The following is a 24,624-nucleotide window of genomic DNA, read 5'->3' as shown; positions in this document are numbered from 1 at the left end:
TCACCACCAAAAGAAAAAAACCACCAACCAATTCTCACAGTCACTTTTTATAAGCCAGCAGAATGACTCAATAGAAACGAAAAAATGATTAGTCAGCAAGATTATCTCTACTCGAGTTACTCATAACAAGTTTCAATTATTTAACAAACAAAACCACTTCCCTATTCCTGCTTCAATCCAGCCCCATAAAATCTGGGTGTGGAGCCCAAGGGCACAGTTACGTACACATTTAGTTCAACAGCAGTGTCAAGCTCCAGTCCTTCCTGTCACTGAAGCCCACAGCAGTCATTCCCACCCTGTGCCAGGCCTTCTACTGAATGACTATGACTGACCCCGGTGAAAACCAACCTGTCTCTCACATTATTTTTCAAAGCAATCAGTTCCCTGATTCAACTCACAGCATAGCCAATGAGGGTATAGCAAAGGCAGGAGCTCAAGCGGGTACGGCCTTCCAAACAAGCCTGTGTGCAACCATACCCAAAGATTCCCAGTGCCTTTCTTGCCCCTTCCCTGTGCAAGCAGAGAAGAAAATCGAGGAAGACAATAACTCCACACTCGGTAGCCATCACTGACCGCCTCTCCAACACATACACTCCCTGCCAGGCATTTATCTTAGATCTGTCACAGCGGTTCATCTTCACCCCTCCCGTTTGGTGGCACACTGCTCTAAGCCTTTGTGCTACTTCTTTAAGCCGACTGCTGTGCTGCTTCCAAGGCCTGTACGCCATGAGAACGGAAAGCTCTGTGACGTGCAGCTCGAACAAGATGGCAGAGCGCGAGTCACTTCTATCAGGAACAGCAGTAACAGAAAAGTACACGGGAAAAGAAAGAGGAAGAGCCTTACTCTGCCTCGCAGCGCTCCGATACTCGCCATGCAATCCCAACTCTGGATGCCACCGTTCCATCCACTTATACTTTGTAAAATATATAGCCATCACCTATATAGCTTGATGCAGTTTTGAAAGGAATCATTCCTGTTTATATTATTGCTGCTAAACATGGCCTAGTGTATACATAACAGAGACAAAATATTTAACTTTAACATCTTAACATTTAGACACATAATGGACTTCTAGTCTCATTCAAGAAAAAAGTATGCTCATGTTCCCCACGTAAGATTATCTTTTCAAAAAATAACGTATGACCATATTAATCATTACTTAAAAATCTTTTGTATTGCGATTGCATGTTAGTTTTTCAGAATCATCTTGATTTTTATGCAATTTAAACATTCAACTTATTACCGAACATATTCCACTAAGCACACCATTTCAAACATTTACAGAAATATGAAATTCTGCAGTAGAAGTACTTCTAAAGCTACAGACAGTCCACCTATGAATTTCATCTTAACATGCATTTTATCATTACCTACTCTTATTCAACACACAAAGTAGCGTACAAGAACATACAGTCCTATACTGTTTCTAAAGAGGTGAGAGAGCAAAACTGTCTATTGCAGCTGTTTTTGCACAGCAGTAATGTATTCAAATATTTTATACTAGTATCATTTACAACTAAATCATTCTAGACAGCAGGCCTATGTGCATTTAGGCCATTTGAATAATTCAGAGTTTTTTTTTTTTAGTTGACTGATCTACATTTAAGGCTTGTATGTTACCCTAAAATATTAAGGGATCCCTTTATTTTAACTGCTATGGAACATCCAACAACTCAGTCAAGTTGTGTCCAAACAGAAGGTAGGCATTTTCCCCCCTACTATGGCTGTACAGTTACCCCCTTGGGGATTTTGGAATGCATTCCATCTTTCTAAGCTTGCATTGCAAGGACATGATCCTGAAAGTTAGATTACCCCAAAAGCATCACAGGCATATATCATTATCTTTACAAGTTATGAAAAAAATATCTTGTTGGGAAATCTATAAAAATATAGCATTTTTTAACCGCAAATTATAATGTATAGCTCTTTTTTATGCAGTATACAGACTTGGTGGCACATAAACTAACTTAAGTTTGGTGCAATTCATGGGGAAAGAAGAGGCAGGTGTACTTTTTGAACCTCCCGATTGCTGCAAGCAGCAAAGAGCCAAAGCACACTAAAACAGATCCAAAACTTCTGATTCACTTCATTTGCAGACGGAGCCTACAAAATTACATAGAAACTCTTAATATCCACAGCAAAGTATTTCCTAACTAAGCCTCCTCCCTTCCTTCCCCTATCTTACAGGCTCTCCTCATGAGGACAGTTAAAAGTCACTAGAGTAGGCAGCATAATGCCTGTGTCCCTGGAAATGATTTTCAATCTACAAAGGAAGCTACAAATTACAGAATCAGTACATAATTTGGCTTGGCATAGCAAACAACTCGCCATCTACTTAATACCCTGTACTCGCTAGTCCTAGCACTAGTTTGATGTTAACAAGCAATTAAAGCCATTGACACCTAACACACAACACCATTAAAAGAAATAAAACTATTTAGTATCTTAATACTAGGAATAGCTTACAATTGGTGTTGCTATCCCGGTCAGGCAGCAAGTATGCTTCTTATACTGTACCAGAAGGTCAAGCCATAGGGCTACCATGTTTCTTGTTCGAGCAGCTGATTGATCTGATGCTAAGCTTTTAAATATACAACACCATTCTTCTACTAGCATAATGTATCCTGTACCTTGCACCTTTGTATGATATCACAATTATTGTCTTCCTACTTCGTCTCTGATCTTCAGTTATGTCAGCACCTTCATTTAAAATCCTGAGGAACATTCACGTGCTTGGTGTCTTTGGCTAGTTCTAGTCCTGTACGCTACGTCCATTTGATGGTTTGGCAGTACCCTCTAAACATGAGAGAGCTATGAAGCAGCTTCAAATCCTTCATCATTACAAAACATGTAAGATATATTACAATGAATGAGAATGATAAAAACGGACAACACTACTGACCAACACAAATAACAGTATCAACTATGAAGCCAATCTTTAAAATGAAAATTTGGAGTAAATCAGACATACAGCAAATTCAGGTGTTCCACATCTAATAGGAAACCACCTCATTCACATATTTATTTTTATGTTATGTGACTTATATCACACACTTATGTTGGGACAGCTCATCTAACCAGGTTCTCGGCTCACAGTCAGTCATTCTCCCTCCTGAGACCCCCTTAGAAATGACTGTCAATCAGCTGAATTGTTTTAACTGCCTAAGTCCATTCCCGGCTGCTCTTTTTACACCATGTAATACATGCACATTAAGCCTGATGCTTCCAGGAAGTATCAGATCACTGCACGTGAACAGACTGATTGATTAGACCAAGCACACTGGTCCCCAGCTTCATGGCAAATAAAGGGGCCATGATATAATCATTCTTTCACCAGAACAAGCTATGAGGTTCAGACATCACTGACCTTATAATCACACACCTCTCTCCCTCTTCATTTATGTGAGGATTAGGCTGGACTAAGAGGCTGAGACAGGGGAGAGATTAGCAGCAGAGAAGAGATGACAAAGTTACTAAGACTCCTTCCTCACTTTTTAAAACTCATAAACTATACTGCAAATAAGGCAGGAAGCTACAGAAAGAGAGTTACGGTTACAGCTCTAGCCTGAGGCCAAGGCTAGATTCTGGATCGCACTCTGTCTGCTACAAACCTCAGTGAAACTACACTTTCCTGAAGCCAATAATTACTTGAGCTTCACTTTCAGAGCAATTACTTTTGAGACTTTATTTTTAAGCAGTTTTGCACACTCCAAGTGAAGACAGTGCTCTTCAAACAGAATTACAGCCTGTATGTCTTGAATGAGGTACCAAATCATGACATTTAAATTAGTTATTCCAACAGGGTTTGGCTTAAGGCTTTCAGGAATCAATATTTTTATGCTAAGGGAGATAATCCCTTTCCCCTCTTGTAGTAAAACTAAAGGAACACTTCAATATTATGGTAATGGGAGGAATAAGAACTCACTACCACAGAGGAATTACCAGTTTTACTGAAGTATAATAAACGAGACAAGCATCATACGGTATATAATGAAGGCAGTGAGGCAGGAAACGTCATTCTTCTTATTAAGCATAAATCACTCAGCACACAAGATTCACATGAAAAATAAACAACAGTAAGCATAACAATGATAATTCACAAGAACAACAACAGTCACAAGAACAGAGCTGCACAGGTGTGGAATGGTTCTCGTATTTCTTCAGATTTGAGGTTTTGACTACGTAATCCCTGTAACAAAAAATTTATAATGTTTCTTGAATATAATATGCAATAGACCCTGCTTCCTCGTCCCTTAACTTAGCATTTTTATACTGGACAAAAATCGCACTAATGAACCAGTCTTTTATTTGTAGTTTGAAAGTGAGCCTAGCCTATAAACAACAGCAAATTGTGTAATTCACATCTAGTGGCTCCTATGTAAAACTATTTCAGGAAATCACAGCCATCTTCCCTGAACCCATGCTCAATCACTTGGTGCTAATTAGCCAAGTGATTAATCTCCAATATAAGGAGATTAAGAACTGAATATGGAAATTAGACTCCTTAGACCTTATTATTCATTACCAAGTTTTAGCTTGCTAAAAAAAAAAAAAAAAAAAGGAAAAAAAAGTCTGTGAAATACTAAATTGGCTAACCAGATGTTGACCACAACCTTGGAGCTAGCATAGAACAGCACAGAGCCTCTTCAACACTGTACTAAGTACAGGTAACATGGAAAAATATCAAGCATTTGTCATGATACACACACGATACACACAATTGTGATCAGCATCGATACAGTTAATTTGATTCTTCAAAGTCATTTCCTGACAAAGTACTGTGATTAGGGTCAAAAAGCCCAATGAAAATCCTATTCACAGATCATTCAAAAAGATATCACCATATGCCTTTCAAACAGGAAGCACCTACTTGAGCTGTGACCAAAAAAAAAAAATTACATTTCACAATGATATAAAACATATTTGCAAATAGATCACTTGGCAGTATTGTAAATGGGTGTGTAGTTTGTGAGCCCTTTGCTGCTCCTCCACATTGGCCCCAACAATACTGTCAAGGCAGACCTCGAGCAAACAGCACAAAAAGAACAAGGGTCTGTGTGATGGTGGGTTTGGTCATGCCAGTCAAGGGGAAAGCCTCATGCAGAAGTGGATGCACCTGCAGATTGAGACCTTGCGGCACACCTGGTGTCACCAGCAGAACATTAGTATTTTTACGACCACAGGATCCTCAGAGGAATAAGGACTGCTGGGGAGAAGCAGGATCCACTGACAAAGGAGGGAAAGCGCATTTTTGCCAATAAGCTTGCTAAACTTAACAAGAAGAGCTTTAAACTAGGTTCATCAAAACAGGGAGGTTTTCTTGCTCCCCTTGAGAAAGCAGGGCAAGTGAGGGTACATCTGAATTCCTGTACACAAAACCAACTGGCCAGGGATGCAAACAGGAGGAACTAGCGGTCTGCGCACAGTTGCAAGGCACATGAGACGTGATGGGTTACCTCACACAACTAGAGCATGTGACAGATGCAATACAGGCTCTTTAAAAGGGACAGACAGGAAAGATAGTGGCAGAGGGCTGGGCTGTACACAAAAAAAGCAGTATGAATGCACATAGCTCTGCTATGGAATAGTTAACGGGCGTGTTGAGAGCTTATAGGTCAGGATCATAAGGGTAGCCCAAAAAAGGGGAAGTCATCATGACATCCGCTATAGACCACCCCATCAAAAAGACACAACGGATGAAGCATGTGGATGAAGAAGTCCCCTGATCATAGCTTCACCCCTGGCTCTCACTGGGGAGTTCAGTTATCTGAGTATCTGCTGGGAGGACAACATGGCAGGGCACAAGAAATCCAGGACCAAGCACAATTTTTGCTGCAGGCTAGAGAGGCCAATTAGGGCTGCTGTTCTGCTGGATCTGTCGTTCACGAACAAGGAAGAACTCACCAGGGATGTGACAGTCAACGGCAGCCTTAGCAGTGACCATGAGATGGTGGAGCTTAACATACTGAGGGAAGTGACAGGAGCAAGTAACAGAACCAGATTTCCAAATAACAAACTTTAGTTTGTTCCAGGAACTAAGTAGGCAGGATGGCACAGCACACTGCCCTGAAGGGCGACGGAGCCTTGGAGAGCTGATTCATCATCAAGGGCAGCCTCAGATCACAGAACAGTCCATCCCAACCTGCAATAAAGTGAGCAAGCACAGCAGGAGGCCATCTTGAATGAACAGGGAACTCCTGACTGAGCTTGAGTACAAAAAAGGAAGCGTGTAACAGAGAGAAGCAGGAACAGATTACCAAAATCAAAGCAGCATTGCCTGGGCACTCAGGAATTAGTAAGGTCGAAGTTGGGCTGGATTTGAAACTGGATAGCAGTATGGAGATAACAAGAAAGGCTCTACTGGCATATATGCAGCAAAAGAGATCAAGAAAAACGTTGGCCTGCTGCTAAACGGGCCTGCTGCTAAACGTTGGCCTGCTGCAACCTATTAACAAGACAAAGGAGCTCCTCAGCACCTTGGGGTTGAGTGGAGTTTCTCAGACCTCCCAGACCTCTGTGCCTAGTAGCAAACTAGAATGAGTTAGGAATTGCTCAAGTAAACTGGACAAGTACAAGTCCATGGGAACAGCTGGGATGCATCCAAAGGTGCTGAGAAGCTGGTGAATGCCAACCCAAACCTACTCTCCACCATCTTTAAAAAGGTCACAGCAATCAGGGGAGGTCCCTTATGACATCTTCTTCAAAAAGGGCAAGAAATTACAGGCTGGCCAGGTTCTCCTCAGTCTCTGGGATATTATGGAACAAATCCTCACAGAAGCCATTACACAAAGGGTAAGAAGGTGATTAGAAAGAGCCAGCACAAGTTTACCATGGGGAAATTACGCTTTATTAACCTGACCACTTTTTTGCAAGGATGGTGTGAGAGCTGTGGATGTTGCCTATCTTTACTTTAGCAAGGCTGTCGACAGTCTCCCATATCTTCGTAGCCAAACTGGGGAATCATGGAGCAGGTGGGTAGACTACAAAAAGGGGAGGAATAACTGGGTGTACTGCTGGGCTCCACAGTGGTTCAAAGTCTAACCAACAGGCAGGTATGAATGGTATTCGTCAGGGCTTGATACGGAGTCAAAAGCTCCAATAACTCAGTACTCCAACATTTCCATCAAATAACCTAGGCAATGAGCTAAAATGCACTTTCAAGTTTGTGGATGACACTAAATTGTGGGGAGCTGTCAATACACTGAAAGGTAGAGCTGCTGCTCAGAACTCAGGCTGGAGGAATTAGGCAGACAGCAGATCCATTAAGTTTAACAAAGGCAAAGTCCAGCATCTGGGACAGAATAACCCCATGCATGCAACAGTATGGGCTGGGGATACACCAGCTAGGCAGCATCACTTCAAAAAAGGCTCTAGGGGTCCCAGGAGACGAACTGAACATGTACAGCAGTACACTCGCAACAGTGAAGGCTTGCCATATCAGTAAGCTTGCACTTCATTAGGAAAGCACTGTCAGCAAGTCAAGGGAAATAAATACTGCCCTTTAACTCATGCTTGTGAAGACAAGTCTGAAATGCTGTTTCCAGCTATGGGCTGGAAGTAATACTGGTAAAAGAAATGGTAAAAGAAAATTGGTAAAAGAAATTTGGTATATGTAATATGGTAAAAGAAATATTGACAAACTGGAGAAAGTCCAGTAACGGGCCAGCAAGCTGGCTGGGAGCTAAAGCACATGACGCACAAGGAGAGGCTGAGGGAACAGGGGTTGTCTTGTCTAGAGAACAGGAGAGATCTTGATGCAGCCTTCAACTACCTGAATATTAAAAAAAAAAAAAAACGAACACACACACACACACACACAGACACTTCTTGGAATTGCCTAGCAAAAGTAGAAGAGGCAACAGTCACAAGTTGCAGCAAGGAAAAATTCCAGGTAGATACAAGGAAGAAAGAAACACCCAGTGAAAGTGAGTGAGCACAGAAAGGCTGTCCAGAAAGATCTTGGCAGATTTTCAAAACTCAGCTGGATAAGGTGATCAACTGATCAATCTGCCTGACCTTCACAGTTAGCCTTCCTTGGAGCAGGAGTGGATTAGATGACTTCCAGAGGTCCCTTCCAAGCTAAATTATTCTGTTTCAAGTAGTGGCAAAAAGCTATTCACCTCCTCCCTCACCACCTCCAAAATAAACATTCAATTTCAACAGAGGAACCTTTCCTTTATCTGCAGTTTTCCTACATTTCCCCCCTTTCTTCACCATAATAATATACAGCTTAATAAATCCATCCCAACTTTAAATATAGATTCTTTAACTGTGAAAGAAAACATATACGAAGGAAGGCTATCTTGTTCTAACCTTCATCCTAAGGAATTAAAACCAGAATCATTAAGACAATTTTTATTGTCCGAATTAGAATTTTATATAGTGAGAGATTGCCTCAAACTGAAAAACCAAAAGAGACATTAGCAACTCATTTGACAGTTTTAGCTCTACAACAGACTTTTTTTTTTTTTGAGGGGAAATGCATTGCAGGAAGGGAATAAGGTTAGTCTTCCATCTTTAGTACTACAGAAACAGTATTATAGTAATATCCTGATTAAACACTCATTTAAGTAGCTACCTTTGATTGGAATGCATTAGTACAGATAAATTCTTTCTCATCCTGCGTTTATATGATCATGCTATTGTTTCAGTAACATAAGGCTGACATTACCTAAAACTATATACAAGAGGAAAAAAGGTGTTGCTTATGTTATGTAATCCTAGCAATCTTTTATTTAAAAAAAAAAACCCCTATAACAGCTCAAATTGAAAGATATGAAACACAGGTGTAACTTCTGCCATTCTCTTGAAATCCCCCAAATTTGGGGGGGGGGGGGGGGGGAGTCCACTGAATATGCAAGTAGACACTTTGTACATGCTAGGAAAAAACAAAACAAGAATTCCGCAAAAATTCTGTCCCCCTATTCCCCACTGAACATACAGAAGCCTCTCTCAGCTTTCAGTAGCAACCAGATGGCAGAATAAGATCATTAACAAAAGTAAACCTTGTGAAACCCAACAAATACGTCCACTAGAACTGAAGTAGTCTGGTGTCAATTTTCTTACAACAAGCATTTTTTAAAAATAAGATGACCAATAAATTACATAATGCTAAACACTTTACCATTACACAGCTGCCCCCAACTTTAAGACAGCCCACAAAACAGCTAACATCTTAAGCATCTACCTCGAGTAATCTAGGTCGGAAACTAGAGGAATCTTCCAGAAAGCTAATTCTCCTTAAAACCGACCTGTAGATGTTTATGTGACCTTCAGCTTTCTATGAAAATAAATTCTGCTATTAACTACTCAGATCTTACAATGAATAATACAATACAAAAGTCTGGAAAAAATAACTCCATCTTCAGAGCAACTGTTGAATACTGTGCAAATTAACACAAAACCTTGAATTACATAGTATTTTTAACAGCACATACAGTGTTTATTCACTGAGCGAGCATGGTCCATTCTGCACTCTAGCACCAAGTCCTGCAGAAAAGGGGGGGGCGAGAGGACAATTAAACAGTATTTCATGCTGCGCATGTACCAGAGGATGAATCAGAATTGCACAGTGAATCCTGATTCAGAAACTTCCCAATTCCTGAATGCTCTATTTTGCAGCCTTATTTGCATATAATATATTAATTTGCTTTCAGAATAACTAGTGTACAACAGCATAGTTCTAACTTGCTCTTTTTGATGTCATTTAACCAACATATCACATCCATTTCACTTCTGGTGCAAAAAAAGTTCTCTTCCTGAAATGAAAACTCATTTTCCACCATGAGCCAGTTTCCAAACACGCTGATACAGTTTTACTGCAGGGCTGAAGAAAGCTCTATCAGTTTGAGATTCAGACACCACAACCAAGTTCTGAGGGAACCTACACTGCTACTCTAAAGAACTGAGCAAAAATAACTCTCAAAATTGAGGTAGTACCACTCAGCACTTATGTAACAGCCAATTGTTCAGAGCCATAACAAGGGTTTCACTAGACGTTTGCATCCACCCCGGCCAACTTTCTGGTGCGAGAACTGAATAAGCTGTGCGCTGGACGGCAGAAACTAGTATAGGCTACCCTGGTTTGTAAGGCTAGGCAAGGAATAAGGCAGCCAGGACATTTGGGATCAACCTCTTTCCTCCTCTCTCCACAAACTGACAGAAGGAAGAGCCATATAAAGATTCCAGCATGGATACCAAACAACCAGTATCTAGTCATGGGAGATAAATCATGGCAGGAAACCTAAGCCCTTCTCATTCAGAGTGAATTCAAACACACTTATCTTCTGCCTCCCAGAAGAAAGCCTACAGATTAGCATTTAAGTCATCCTGTTGGGATCATCATGTTTTTGAAGCTGGGTCTCTGAAAAAACAAGGACAGAAAACAAGAACAGCCTAAGAGCTAGCACAATTGGGAGGGAAGGGAAAAGAAAGGCAAAGAGTAGGAGAATAGTTCCCTAAACTGCATATGCATTTTAAAGTAATATAGTAAAATTATAGACTATACAAAAAATCCAAGAAAAGCACCGGAATGCAGAACGCTTCTCCATCCCAGCTCAGTGCCTGTAGTCAGGGGCTGCCCTCTCCTTGTCCCACAGAGTTTCACTATCCAGGTTCAAAGCACACTGAGCAGTGCAGCCTTATGTACCTTATAAGTAGGTAACCACACAAAAGTTAGCTCTTATTCTGCAAAAGTTTGTACTTGTTCTTTTAGACTAATCATTAGCTTCTCATATTATTAATTTGTTTACTAACTATAGCAACAATACAATCACCAAGGAGCTCCATTCTTGTTATAGAAGGAGCCCAACTTCCATTGTAGCAGTCACCAACTAAGACAGTGCTCTGCAGCTGCCAGATCTTAGGCCACATTCAACTGCCAAACCAAAGGACAAGTTAAGGGACATTAACAACCCTCTCCCTCAACCACTGGTGGCTTTCTGAAGACATAAGCTTTCTAAGCTAGACGTTATTTGCCATCAAGATCATACATGCGTTGACTGCAAAAGGCTGCTGCACTTCAGCTCTTCTCTGTTAATGACCGCATCAGCAAGAAGCTGTGGCACTCCAACACGTGGAGCTCTACAGCAATACCGGACAGGAGCCACTACTCCGCCTGGGTCCTGACAGCAAGAGAAGAGTGAGCCTCTGACACAGCGAGAAGGTGAGAGATGAGAGGAGCTCAGCAGGAGGAGACAGAGGAAAGAGAGGGAAGAGGACTCTATTACCCACAGCACATAATCAAGGGAAGGCACCTAAAGGCACAGGTGGCAGAAGATCCATTTTGACAGATTTATGGCAGTAAACAAGCATAGTGGGTATAAAGCTGGATCTTGGGACTCTAGCATGCTAGAAAGGCATGAGATTGATCAAAAGAGAAAACAACAGATAAGTGGTTGGAGGGAACAGAAGGAAACATAGGACATTGGCAGAAGACAATTATTTCGATAGGAATAGAAGAACAGGAAATATTCCACTTCTGTTTCTTTTACCAAACAAATGCAAGTTGGGTAAGTGTGATCCTATGAGGGAAATAAGCAGGGTGTAAAATAGGGTAGAAAGAGAGGCAATAGAATAGCAAGAAAGGAAGGAGGACACACAAACACATTTTTCCTTTCCCTAGTCACACACACAGTCTATCCTGCCTTCTCAGCCTTGCTGTTTCCTCAGCCTGGCTGTGCAGAAAACTGCTTGAAAAGTCTTGGCCTAAAGATCACTCTGGAACAGATGCACAGCTTATTGATCCTATTCATCTCCTGGAAAGCCTAGCAACAGAACATGGTCGGCAACAAATCCCAGATGGACTTGTCCACTGCCTCAACTTTTGACCACTGATACCAGGAGGGCAAGTTAATCAGAACACAAGCAGTTCTGATCTTGAGTAAAGGCTGGCTGGTTATAAATACACCCATGTGGGATTATGAAGGGAAGTAATTCTACAATAGATATCAGTTAAGCTGAAAACCCTAACAGAGATTTTAGGCCTTGGATATCCAGTTCACAGCTGCAAGTCATACATGTTTTATGCAAAGGCCCACAAGTTTAAACTATTTTAACTGTGAAATTAAACATATCGAGAAGTATGACTGCTTAAAACTGCAAAACAAAGCAAAATGAGCAAAATGCCTTTAGCCCAAAGAGGTAACAAAGGTGTGCCCCGGGCCCCTCTGGGATTGGACAGGGAAAGTGCAATCAAGCAGACATTCAAGCATAGCATTTAAAGATACAGATACACTGTTCATTTGAATTGCTGGCATTTAGATGTAAGCAAAAAGTAATTAGCTAAGAAAATAAAACAGATGCATGGTTGAAAACAAAACATGAGGCAATGGGTAAGTAAACAGATTAATAATTTGATACGTTAAGGAAGCTGCAGCTTAAATACAAGATGCAGGACCTCTGGACTGAACAACACATCATCTATACAGTGATACACTGCTACATTTGCTGTTTACAACACTGTCCTGAACAAGCAGGTTTCATCTCACAAACCCACAGCCAAGCACAGCTATACAGCAGGCTACAGCTGACTGAGTTTGGTCCTTGAAAGAGATGCGATTACAACACCTGAGCAGATTGTGATCAGTGGATGAGCAAGGTTATCAGTAAAGAGGCTGGTACTCCCTGAAGCGTTAATGGCAGCCAGCAGAACTTAAGGTACAGCTTTATACTATCTCATTCCATTGCAGGCTGCAACCGAAAGTCAGTCTCCTTCCTTCTTTTCCCTCCCTTTCCTCACTGCTCATTCTTAATGCCTCTCTTGCCTCAGATCTACCCACTATGTTGCTACAACATGACTCAAGTTACCTCACTAAGAGTCGGAAAAAAACAAGAGCAAACAAACAAAAAATCCCAACCAACTTAAAGAGGAAGCAGTTTCAAAATAAATAACTAAGTAAAAGTTTATCCAAGTTTTCTCTGGAGGCACATAAATCACTGGGTCTGAGGCGTGGAAGAGGTAGGAACACATGAGCCAGGTTAACTGCCCTTTTTGACAGCTACCTGGAGTTGACTGTGTAAGATACAAGCACATCCCAAATCAGTCATCATGAAAAAATGGACAAAACTAGATATACAGCTTTGTTGCCTTGGACTGATGAGCACTACACCTCAGATACGCTAGCAGGCAGCATCACACGCTTGCTCCAGCGTTGCTGAATCTGCCTAGCTTGCTGTACAACTCTAGGGCAGAACTTGAGGGGTTGATTTAGCTTCCAGAGTTGTGGCTTTAACCGCTTCAGCAAGAAGCTGCTCCTATCAAGCTGGAAAATTTTTCATGTGCATAAGCTACCAACCAGTCATCAGAAACTGCCTTAACTCTGGATTCTGCTTCCCCCATTTTAGCTACATTACAGAGGAGCCCAGATTTGCCCATTTTCTAGGCAAACAAAGCTTTGAAGAGGTATGGTAAGCAAAGGAATAGAAAAATTTAGTGAACTTGAAAAGCACATCCTTACATATAGGGGCAAGCAACAAGCAGAGATAAGCAACAAGGACAAGTGCTTAATAACGTCTCCTCTCCAAATAGGAAAAGCCATCCACCTTTTCCTAGCACTTATTTTTAAATATCCACTGCCCTGAAGTAAGGGTTCTTATTTCAATTCTCTTTTCTTCAGTTTCTTCTTCTTAGATATAGAAAAGCAGGAAACACATTTTCCTTAGCCCCTCCATAGTCTTCATTTGCACTAGGACAACTTAGGAAAATTGTCATGAGAGTCTGGGGCTACTGAATACACCTTCTGACAAAATAAGGATCACCTCCTACATAGCGGAGCCACGTATTGTTTCCACAAACAAACTTGGTTTAAGATGAACCACTGAATACTATAAGCAGCCTCACCACAGTAACACGTTGTCAGACGTTTTCCACCACACAATAGTCAGAGTAATCAAGTCACTGTTCCACAAAAATCAAGAAGGTAAGTGCAGTTGTTCCTCAGTCACTATACAAAAAAATATAGTAGTTTCATCTTATAAATTATGGAAGTCACTAATGGGATGTGCACCAGCTTTAGCTTACTAAGGTAACTATTTCCATGGAGACTTACAATACAAACAGTTAAAATTGCTTTCATATGGAAATGTAACTAAACTGTATATAGGATAATTAAACCACTTAAGAGCTCTTTCAGACAGCTTGAAATGATTTGCCAGGGAGGGCAAGTAGGACTGAAAAGGGAAGACTACAATTTTAAAAGGCCACATTCTTAAAATAAGGCGATTGAAGCAAATTAGAGCAAATATCGTTTTACTTACTAGAAATAAAATAGCAATTTTTTTCATTTTGAAGTTCAGCATATACAAGAATAGACACTTTAAAGCATACACACGTAGCACAAGTAAAATTCTTATTCTCCCTTTACACAAGCAAGGGGTTATTGACAAATTCACACAACAACTAACACAGACAACCAGTACACTACACACGCTTTCCAGGGAAGACTTTGAACCACTATGATTTGTCTGTTGTTGTAACCTGAGAGTATTTTCCACAAACTCACCACACAAAGTCTGTAAAGATATATGCAACTTTAAGCTAAATTTTTGTGTTTAAATATAATGCATAAATACAATAGCAATTGTCTGTCCAAATTGTCTTATGCAAACAGAACACTAAATAGCTTCCATATTTACAGAGAAGACAACAAAAGGAGGCCGAATGGCAATCATCAGCATCTATGAAATACTATTCAACTTTCAAAATCTCTCTTAACGTTTCATACGAGGCACGGAGATGTCAAAATAAGAATACAGTTTTGGCAGTACAGGAAGAAAACTGCCCAAATCCTCCAACTCCTGAGAGTTGTACACATGCAAGTGAGAATTGAAGGAGTATGCTTTGCTTTTTTATTTTTCCACCAGAACACTGCCTGTCAAAAGCCAGAATAAAAGGTCTATGCAGTTCAATAGTCTGTCTTCAACAGCAGCCTACAGTATGTATCTAGGGAAGCATGTAAGAACACGGCAAGTAAACAGTGATACTTGCCTGCTTCACCTACCCAGCAATCTGAAGTACGCAAATTTCCTGAGCCAGATATTCAATATTTGTGTTCATCAGCCCTCACTATTTTTTCTATGGTCTTGTCCAATTGCCTTTTGAAACCAAACTCTTAAAAGCTATACTATCTTTTAAAATTATATGGTGGACCTCATCACCATCAGTGGAGGAAAAAAAAAAAAGTTTCAAATCTACTACCCAAGTGTTTCCTTGTTTTGTAATAAACAGCAGACAACCAAGTCTTATTCACTTTCTTTATGCCACTTACGGTTTTCTAAGCCTTCATCATTTTGCCCTCTGGGTACCTCCTTTCCACACAGAAGAGGACTAATTTATTTAGTACCTCCTTATACAGGAACGTTCTGTGCTTTTGATCATCCTCACCACCTTTCTCTAAATTCTGTAATTCTGTTACGTCCTTGGCATCTTTAGCACCCCCTTTTATTTATTTAATTATTGCCAAACATTAGACACAGGTTCCTGAGCACTTCAACTTAAAGAGTCACCTGCTCGCCCCAAGCTAAACGAATCCCTTCACGTTTACCTGCACATCTTTTCTCAGCCAGAGACTCAGTATGCACAAAGCCTGCAACTCTTTCCTTGGTTTTACTACTGGTAATACTCTATCAGCATTTCTATCCTGTTTCCCAGAGATGATAGCACAGACCTGCATAGGGGTCCCAAACTGACGATTTATTCTAACCCTATCTTTCTTTTTCTAGCTATAAACCACTTAATCTATGATAGGACTTCCCATTTACACCATTGCAGCCATTTTTCTTCAACAGTCTCTGGTGTGAAAGTCTGTCCAAGTAAATCTTTCAATACTAGAGAATATCGACATGACCCAGAGTTACTCACATGGCCAGCAACTCCTTTAAAAAAAAACCTCTACTGGACATGCATGGCATGACTTCCTTTTACCAGAGGTATGTTGACTTTTCCCCCCCCATTACGTTTATCCATGTATCTATCGATTCTATTTTCAGAGTAGAGTTTCTGTTACCAGTTTTTACCATATGAAACAGGAATGGCAGGGGCAGAGAAGTGTTAGAGTCTCTGATCATTGCTACACATTTCCTCCAAGACTCTTCAAACATCATCTTCCCATCGAGTCTCTAGCATCCTATCATTTCGATATTCTAAAATATATAAGGAAGTGTATTGCCCAATTTTATTTATATATATGTAGATATAAAAAAAAGTGTGTTGTATACATATATAAAGAATTCTAGCTTTTTTATAGACACACATAGAAGTTTTTTTGCTTATTTGTCTCTACCTTGGTTTAAACAGAACTTCACTAGTTCTGGACCACTTTTTGCACCATTTCCTCTTTGAGCTATTGATTCTTATCCTACCCCTTGGATAAAATATAACCATAAGAACATCATCACTAAATGATGCAGAAACTCCAGCAGTATACTCTCATATAGTTTTTGGCTTTTCCCCAGTCTTCGATTCAACAACATAGCAGTCCTGATGTATTTTAATTTAAAATGAATGTCACTCTTCCCAAACAGGCTCCCTCTGTTCTGGACATTACCCCACTTTCTCATAAATCCAGCTCCATCTTCCCTTACACCCTTTTTTCCTCCAAAGCCTCAACGCTTTATTTCCTCTCTCTGTTCCCACATGCAGTACAAAGAACATTTCAGAGCATATTTAAAGTATCTTTACAAAATGTAAAAAAGCTAGCAAGTGGAGAGTCATCTCAAAACACTTAGTAGTAAAATAAATACCTAATGTTACAGCCCAATGCTGGAGAAACAACACCACCAAAGCATTTAAAGAATATTCGGCATCTACAACAAAACCTTTTTCGGAGAAACTGTTTCATAAGTAGAACTAACAAAGCCTGTTTCCTGCAGGCTTGCATCCTCCTCTACATCACTTTCATCATAACCTCACTGTGACTCCTCCCTACAACTCCCCTTTAGATTCTCTCCCACACACCCTAAACGGCATCCTTTCCCCTTCTCATCCCTTGAGTAACACCACTTACTTATGCTCCCTAATTACTGAGTGGGAGAAAGACAATTCTGTGGCTGTTTTCAAGCCATGCATGCACTAAATAAACAACCTGCTCACAGGCTTTGGGGTGGAAGGGGTAGGAGGAGGAAGCCACACAAAAGTCTTTCCTTTTACAAGGCAGTAATTTTCATGAAACTTGAAGGAACTTCACATTTCAAGATACATTGTCTACTGTTAGTGATTACTCCATGGAGGAATGGATAAACAGACAGCCAGAGCAAATGCACAAGCCTGTTTCCACCTTGGTTCCTCAGGAAACACTTCCCTCAGCAACAGCCAAAATCTTATCTGGTAACTCTGATTTTCATTCTGACTTCTAGTCTTAAACAACAGTTTAATTTTAATAAGATTTTTTTTTTTTGGGGGGGGGGGGGGGGGGGGAACTCACCGTTTTATTACGAAGTCTAATTATGTCCGAAACAGACCCAGCCCCACAATATTCCATAACAATCCACAGATCTGTGTTCTTAAAATAGCTGCCATAGTACTTGACAACATAGGGACTAGATGGGGGAAAAAAAATAGAGAAGCAGATGAATTTTCATTGGAAAAATATCAGCACAAGTTTTGTTTAAAATTTCAGTTTGACAGACAACAGCACATCCAGATAGCAAGTGTAACCAAATACATTTGAAAACAATAATTAGTTTAACCAAGGCCTAGTTAAAACAATGAAGTTTGACTGCTTAATAAAATGATAAAGCAACTACTATGTACATCATAAGCTTTCAGTGATAACTTAAAGAAACAGTTTTGCCCAATCAGTCTTAAGATAGAAAGATGTCTGCCTTTTATCAGAACAAGCTTGTTTTTCCTCTTCCTAAGACCTCTCCACTTTAAACTCTCCTCAGGAAGCTACTGTTTTTTTCCCCTTCTTCCCTCAGTACCTTGAAAAACCCCTTTGTTTTCCTCTCTCCCAGTACCAAGAAACAAAAAAAAAAAAAAACACCATCAACAAAAAAAGACAGACAGACACACACACACACACTGCCCCATTTCCCCTTTTTCACATACATGAATTTCTTTCAAGTGCAGATGTAGGCTACTACCTGAAAACAGAATTTAGCATTGGTTAGAACAAGATGCCTGGATCTGCAAATCCATTTCCATACTGAAGTGTCTCATATGAAGATACAAATATAGTACTGTCATAAACAGAACATGTTGCTTTGCTATTCATCAACGTGTTACTTGACATAACGCTTCCTCTGCGGCACTGACAACAAAGAGGCATAAACAGATGTGCTAAAGACGTAACAAGGATCTTCCTTCAGAACAGTGATTAGACGTGTTTATGGAAATAAAAGGAGTTTTTTCCAGGTACTTAAGCAAAGGAGGTTAGTCAGACTGGCATCAGTCCCTCAGAGCAGCAAAAAAGACCCTGAGATCTGTAACGCTGGCCCCTCTGGTCAGAACATCTACATTGTGGTGGAACTGAACACAGTCTTGTTCTGGAGCAAGGGACTGTGTTTTTGGATGGCGGCTTTTGGCAGCACGGTTTTTTATTAGAAGACCGCTCCTGCAACACAGTGCTATCTCACGCAGGACAGGTCAACACCTGAAACAACCGCACCTTTTCACAATATCGCAGGTGCTGCAAACTACACTATGTTAAAAAGCTACTGCCAGCGCCGTAAGAACATTCAATTCCCACCTACCTAACAAATCTAGAACTAAAACCTAACAAATCTAACAAATAAGAACTGCATACTGATCTTGCCCCTTAGGTATCCCTGAAGCGAGGAAGTTCACTGTCATTTCTGTAGAATAAAAAAAAACTTTTCAACAATATTAACTCCACTGACTTTTGTGATCATCTCCTATCAGACTTGCACTGTGTTAGCACTCCCAGCAAAAACTGTGTATTATTACAAATCAAGACAAGGCAATTTTAAGAACATCACATTTGCTTACAGCCTTGCCCCAACTAACTAGGTGAACCAGCAACTGCTTGCCTTAGAATCTCCTTTTTCCCCCCGAGGAGGGCTTCAGCCCAAACACTGTAGCTAGCTCTAGAACCTAGCATGGAGGCGGGGGGGGGGGGGGGGGAAGTGTTAAGATTGAAGCATCTTTTATTTAAGTTGCTCCAACAACCCAGGGCTTTAATGCAACATCTGTGGAATAACCACACAGAAGGAAGTGGTAAAAGGGTATGGTCCCTCCCTCCCATCAGCACTGCACAGTATTGTATTTGCATTGAGGAAGACAACACAGAAGCAAGCACACACTGCAGAGCTGCACCCCAACCTTCATTTTCAACCAGAGAACGGCTGCATCTTGTCCAAAATATTCAGCAACATCTGAATAAATACAGATTGAACTAAAAATATTATCTTCAAATCTGGGATGAGTACTGCTTATGGTCAAATAAGGACAAATTTTTCATTTAAGGACAAAACTTCAACACCGATACCCCAGGAAAGCAAAAACACAACTAAGAAAGTAACAGACCACCTGCTATAATACAAATTCACCAATTTAATGACTAAAATGATCAACACTTTAAAGGAAGTTTCTTCTAACTGGTGTGAAGTATTCCTTGAATTGCAAACAATAGACTTCTGCAGCACTGATTAGATATGAATAAAAAACTCATCCTGACATATCTGTTAGGGAAATTATAACCAAAACATTAAAAAGTGATACTAAGAGGTACACATGGAGTAGGAGGAAGCAGAAAAAACATTCTATAGAAGAGAGGAAACAAAATAATTTATTTCTGCATCCTTGCAGACGTTTGATGCTACAATCCTACAATACCAGCCATCATAAGATATATTGTTTATGTGGTGTAAGATAACAGCCTTTCTCCAAAACTATTATAAGACTGTCTGCTATTTAAGATATGTTCCTCCATGAAAAATGGCTATTGATATGCTCCTATTTTGGAAGTTAACAGCTAGCCATTAGGCTTGTCCTATAAGTATCTGTATTAATCTTCCAAAACAGTAACTCCAAATTCACAGAGCCTACAATGTTTACAGGAAATATTAACCTTTGGGCTTGGCAGTGCAAATAAAGTGATGCAAATGTGGAGAAATCAAAGCAGATACAACTATTTAGTCTTTCAATAATTTCTGTGAAGTACATCATTTGTACTTCCTTCAGTCCAAACTAAGAATAGGATTAGATCCTCAAAGGGGTTGCTTTAAGCAGCTCACTCAATGTAAATTGCTTCAGTTTTCCACATATGCAGCTGCAAACACTTTTCTAAATTTCTGTTCACAACACAATACAATTGCAAATACATTTTCACATAGATTCTTAGAAAGGGAGTAGAATTGTCATGCCTACCTGTCACATTGTTGCATTATAGAGATTTCTTTAATTATTTCTTGAAGATCTGACTCCACAGGGACCTGTTTAATTGCTACAACTTGTCCAGACTCTTTGTGTATTGCTTTAAACACACTACCATAAGATCTGAAAATAAGAGGGAATTAAAGTGTTATTTTTACAAGAGAATTTGCTTCTCATTTCTAGTAAGCATTACCTCTAAAATGTCACATAAGCCACATCTCACATAGAAGTTTGGGGTTTTTTTTCCCAGGGTGCAAGAATTCCTACTCTATTAGGACTTCAGAAACGTAATATCTCTGAATAATGAACCTTTGTCAAGATGTACTGTATCTGACCTCAGGATAGGCGCGCACACCTTTGCTGCCATAGTAAGTGAGAGACATGACAAGAATGCAGGAGCAGCTTTGGGAGAGCAAGGAAGTTTATCAATGCATGCATTTGCTTTATTATTAAAATTTCTCTAGAAAAGATTGAGAAGCATTCCTCTGGCATTTTACAGTCATTGCCTCTGTAACGCAACGTTCCAGCACATGCTTTATATACCGTTCCCCTCTGATCCTTTCCTCTCATAAAGGGTTGCACTTACCCTTCCCCAAGTTTCTCCAGAACATCAAAGACTTCTTCAGGCTGCTTAGTTAAGCTGTCTTCACTTAGCTTTTTCAGTTTGCTAAGATAAAGACAAAAAGTTAATTGATTTTGAAGGAGGAAGATAAACAAAAAGAACTTGAGCAAATGTGTGAGTGAGTGGTCGGAAAAAAAAAAAGATTGCTAAGAAAAACATACCGCAATGAAAATACGGTGTCCAATTATAATGTACTAATAAAATATTATCAACTAAAGTACAAAATGGGGAAAGTTAAGACAATTTTGACATTACAAACTTCCTACTAATGTTTGCCCAAGTCAGAGTAGCATGGGACCAATTCACTGACCAACCCACTTCCTTGGCAAAGGATACATACAGGCCAGGAGAGAAACAAATCGCACAAGTTTGAAAATCATCCAGTAAGGCACACCTTTCATCACAAAGTAGCCAGCATGCAAATACAGGGTCATTACTGACCACTGCACTCTGTAGCATATCTAAGAAATACCCAGTTTCTAAGAAAGTGTGGATTTTAGTTACTTTTAAACAAATGAAATGTCTATTACATCTAAAATTCACAGCTTGTTCTGCAACACACCTCAGATAGAAGGGAACTAAAACAATTAGCACAGAAAGTGTAAGCAACTTAAATTAACTCAGCCATGTAAGTCTTCAGGGTTTTTAAGCTAGACCACTCTTCTTATAAACCAATGAATTACATTAAGTTAAAAGCAGAATCCAGAGTCAAGATGACTCTGGAAGCAGATGGTCGCATTTCAGCCTCACAAATGACAGCAGAACACCGAATTTCCAAAAGTCAAATACTCTTGAAGGAGTTGTAGGCACAGTTCACTGCAGCATGTTTGTGAATACATATAGGGACAATTACAACACAGCACCTCTAATTATGTAACTGCAGTATTTTTCCTCCAGTTTACTCTCTCACAGCCGCATATCACACTGCCATCTCTCCTAACATCTTCAGCCCACTCTCACCACCATCCTCAGCTCTTTACACTGTGTCCTAGTCTTTTCCCTGATCTCCAGTCCTCCTGTCCACTCAGCTTGCAGGTTCCTTGCAGATCTAAGGAGAAAGTAACTGGGCTGCAAGCTTCTGATGAAGCTACACTGAACATAATACAGGAAAATAAAACCAAATACATACTGCTGTGAGGCCGTATGGCTGCAACATGTAAATCCTTCACTCTAAAAGTTATAGGGCATTCTGCAACAAGACTGAATTAACAAGTTAAATCTACATGGTAGCCAAGGGGACTATTAAAGCAAAAGATGACCTGAAGAATAGCTGGTGCTGCAGTGCTAGATAAAGACAATATATTCCATTTGGAGGAGAAGAAAACTTTGAAGCACAGACTATCAGAGATCTTATGGAAAATATGTTACCCTGGGGCACTTTCCCAGAAAAGGATGCAAAACATAGGAAGGGAGGAAGGCATGAACAGAAAAAATTGTCAAATCTAATATCAAAAGAACAGTACTCAAAAGACAAACTCCTTCATATTAAATGAAGTAATTTGGTGATATAGAGAAGTAAAAAGATAAACGAAATGACTGTGATTGAGCTATTCGGTGGGGGACGGGACAGGACACGGAGGACTTGTTACTGCCAGTCATCTGAGTAAAGACAAAAATTCAAAGTAATCGTACAAGCACACAGGTCACATGTAAATTAGTGTTAAACAAGGAAAGAAAGCGCTGTGTGCACGTACACATACGTCTATATATTTATATATAAAATAACAATCTGACTGATGTAAGCAACCAATGTGAATATAAAGAGCATCCACAATCGGTGACGGAAGGTGCATGTGCTGCAGTAAAGACCACACAGTTTGCTACAACGAACAGATAGGTCACTGGAAATCATATGGGTTTAAGGGGGAATAAAAGTCCCCAAAGCAAAGGAGAAGAGCTGCTTGTGAACTGAAATCTTGCAGGGAAGCACATATTTCGTTATTGAATGAGTATAAACTGAGGCATAAATAAAAATGTAAGTATTAAACAAAGTACTAAATCATTAAGAAGCTTAGAAGCATTTTCTTTTATTTCAAATTCTTTTGTTTCAAATTCTCTTCGCCACCCCCACCCAGGTTACCTGTACCCTTAAAGATAAGGTTTGTGGAAGAAAAATTACTGCAATTGTCCTCGGTTTGCCACCAACAGAAAACAATACATTTATGCTACCAGCAATGCCTTAAAAACCTTAAATAAAAGACATGACCATTAGCTGAGTCTCTCGCTTAACTGAAGAACTGTGTAACAGATGACACCTTCAACAGAACCAGTGGCAAGACTAAACTTTTTTTTAGTAATTAGAGGAAAAAAGAAAACATACACTGACCTCTCCTAAAGAGGCGTAAGAAGAAAACACTTCCGCTTGGCTCACCAAAAGAATAACGCTTGCTAAAATAAAAGTTTCCCCATCTGAACCCCATTTTGAAGAAGCCTTCAAAATTTCACTTTCAAATGTTCCTTTCAGCAGTTCTGCTTCTTGAAAGAGGACTTCAGAATATGCTCGATACCTAAAGGGTTTCATCAGCTCCCTGATGCCAAGGCATCAGGGCTGCTTGTGAAGCACTAGGGAAGTGATAACGGATAGCCATAAATTGAATGAAACAAGCATTACTGTCAAATAACGAATATTATCTGGAGTACTTAAAAGATAACTTGGAGACCAAAGAAATAAGCACTCTAGTTTTAAAATGATTTTCATGTTTATCCCACTCTGGAAAACATTTTATGAGGTCAGTAACACTGACCAAGACAACTAAATACTAAACCAATTTAGAGGAGGCAAGATGTGTCAGCCACAGTAATTTCATCCCCAAATACACTGTTCAAAGTACTTCACACTCCTTCCCCGTCCAAAACATGCTGGAAAAGCACAGATAGCAGATCACAAAAGAACGCCAGTGTTCAAGTGACAGTATCAACACCACAGGTCTTTGAATCATGCAGAAAGTTACTAAAGACACTGATGGTTTAAAGGTCGGGAATTCTGTTAGACTTTCAGAGCTAGAAACCATTAAACTAAAGGCTGAGATAAAGAAAGCGTTTAAGAAAATTTAATGAGAAAGTGGAGAGGAAGACGACAGCTATCATAACTGACTACAAACCACTAAATGGAATACAAGAAGAACGGACTAGAGACACTAGCATATTATCTTGGTTAAGAACCAAGCAACTAAAATCGTAGTCAGAAAGAAACATCTAAAACTTAAGACCCAGCTTCTTAATCAAGAGTTGTGCGTGCGCCCTGCTAGCCTCGTTTTAAAGACATGCAAGACAAACAAGACACATTGAGCTAAACATTTTAGAAGCATCACTGCTGATTTAAAATAGGTATTTACTGCAAGTATTATAATGTTCTACACAATAAGTGCATACTATGAGCACCCAACACAATACCTATCTGCTAAGGCATCACCAGAAATAAGGAGGGAAAACTGTAGAGACAAATGGCTCAAGAACGCATAGCGATTAGAGTAATCGTCTCCTTGCATTCTTCTCCCCAAGGGGTCCTCACGACAGAAGCGTATAAAATAGAATAAATCAGGAACTTTTCAGGAACAGTTTTATTCTGGCTACAGGATGCAAGTCCCATATATATAACCGTGAGAAAGCCTAAAGGAGAAACGTAGAAGATAACTATAAACCCTAGGGAAAAAGTCATTCTGTATTTGT

The 24,624-nt window shown here is 39.9% G+C and overlaps 1 protein-coding gene across 13 annotated transcripts in view; it reads right to left on the bottom strand.

Annotated features, from left to right (window-relative positions):
• Nucleotides 1–24,624, bottom strand: part of STK3 (serine/threonine kinase 3) — a 159,662-nt gene that overhangs the window by 123,065 nt on the left and 11,973 nt on the right. For all 13 annotated transcript variants that reach the window (XR_011139266.1, XR_011139265.1, XM_068932953.1 and 10 more), the window contains 3 exons: nt 20,920–21,000; nt 20,328–20,456; nt 17,422–17,536 (listed from right to left, as the gene is read on the bottom strand). Coding sequence is in view for 11 of the 13 variants with exons in the window: in XM_068932953.1 (XP_068789054.1) it covers nt 17,422–17,536; nt 20,328–20,456; nt 20,920–21,000 (325 nt within the window). In the remaining 2 variants the exon portion in view is untranslated. The remainder of the gene's footprint in view (nt 1–17,421; nt 17,537–20,327; nt 20,457–20,919; nt 21,001–24,624) is intronic.

Source organism: Struthio camelus, chromosome 2, assembly GCF_040807025.1.
Source record: "Struthio camelus isolate bStrCam1 chromosome 2, bStrCam1.hap1, whole genome shotgun sequence".
Lineage (NCBI taxonomy): Eukaryota > Metazoa > Chordata > Aves > Struthioniformes > Struthionidae > Struthio > Struthio camelus.
The sequence above is the reverse complement of the archived record's forward strand: the minus strand, read 5'-3'. Positions and strand labels throughout refer to the sequence as shown.